Source organism: Penaeus monodon, chromosome 24, assembly GCF_015228065.2.
Source record: "Penaeus monodon isolate SGIC_2016 chromosome 24, NSTDA_Pmon_1, whole genome shotgun sequence".
Classification (NCBI taxonomy): Eukaryota; Metazoa; Arthropoda; class Malacostraca; order Decapoda; family Penaeidae; genus Penaeus; species Penaeus monodon.
In genome coordinates, this window is record NC_051409.1 from 6,902,377 (window position 1) to 6,902,677 (window position 301).

At 40.9% G+C, this 301-nt stretch overlaps 1 protein-coding gene across 1 annotated transcript in view; it reads left to right on the forward strand.

The window, feature by feature from the left end:
* LOC119588828 (glycine-rich RNA-binding protein 5, mitochondrial-like) overlaps window positions 1-301 on the forward strand; it is an 11,630-nt gene that overhangs the window by 3,106 nt on the left and 8,223 nt on the right. Inside the window, exon 3 of the mRNA XM_037937472.1 lies at window positions 11-112. Within this exon, the coding sequence (XP_037793400.1) occupies window positions 11-112 (102 nt within the window). The remainder of the gene's footprint in view (window positions 1-10; window positions 113-301) is intronic.

The window sequence follows — 301 nt, forward strand, 5'->3', positions numbered from 1 at the left end:
CTCCCAACAGGTATTTCACACCTGCAATGACCAGCACACTAATACCGGGTTGCCTTACGTCGAGACTCAAACCCGTATTTCTGCTTTAACTGCCGTGAACCTGACTGTCCAAGCAAAGCCGGTCTCTCACGCTCCTCCAACCCTGAAATAAATAGCCAAGAGAGCCTCCAACGACAGAAAACGGAAGCGAGTCTTTTGTTTTTTGTTTATTTTTTGTCTCATTTACTTGACACGGCACTTTTTTTTTCCTTTTGTTTTATTTGATACAATACATTATTTTCTTCCTTTATTTGATATGAAG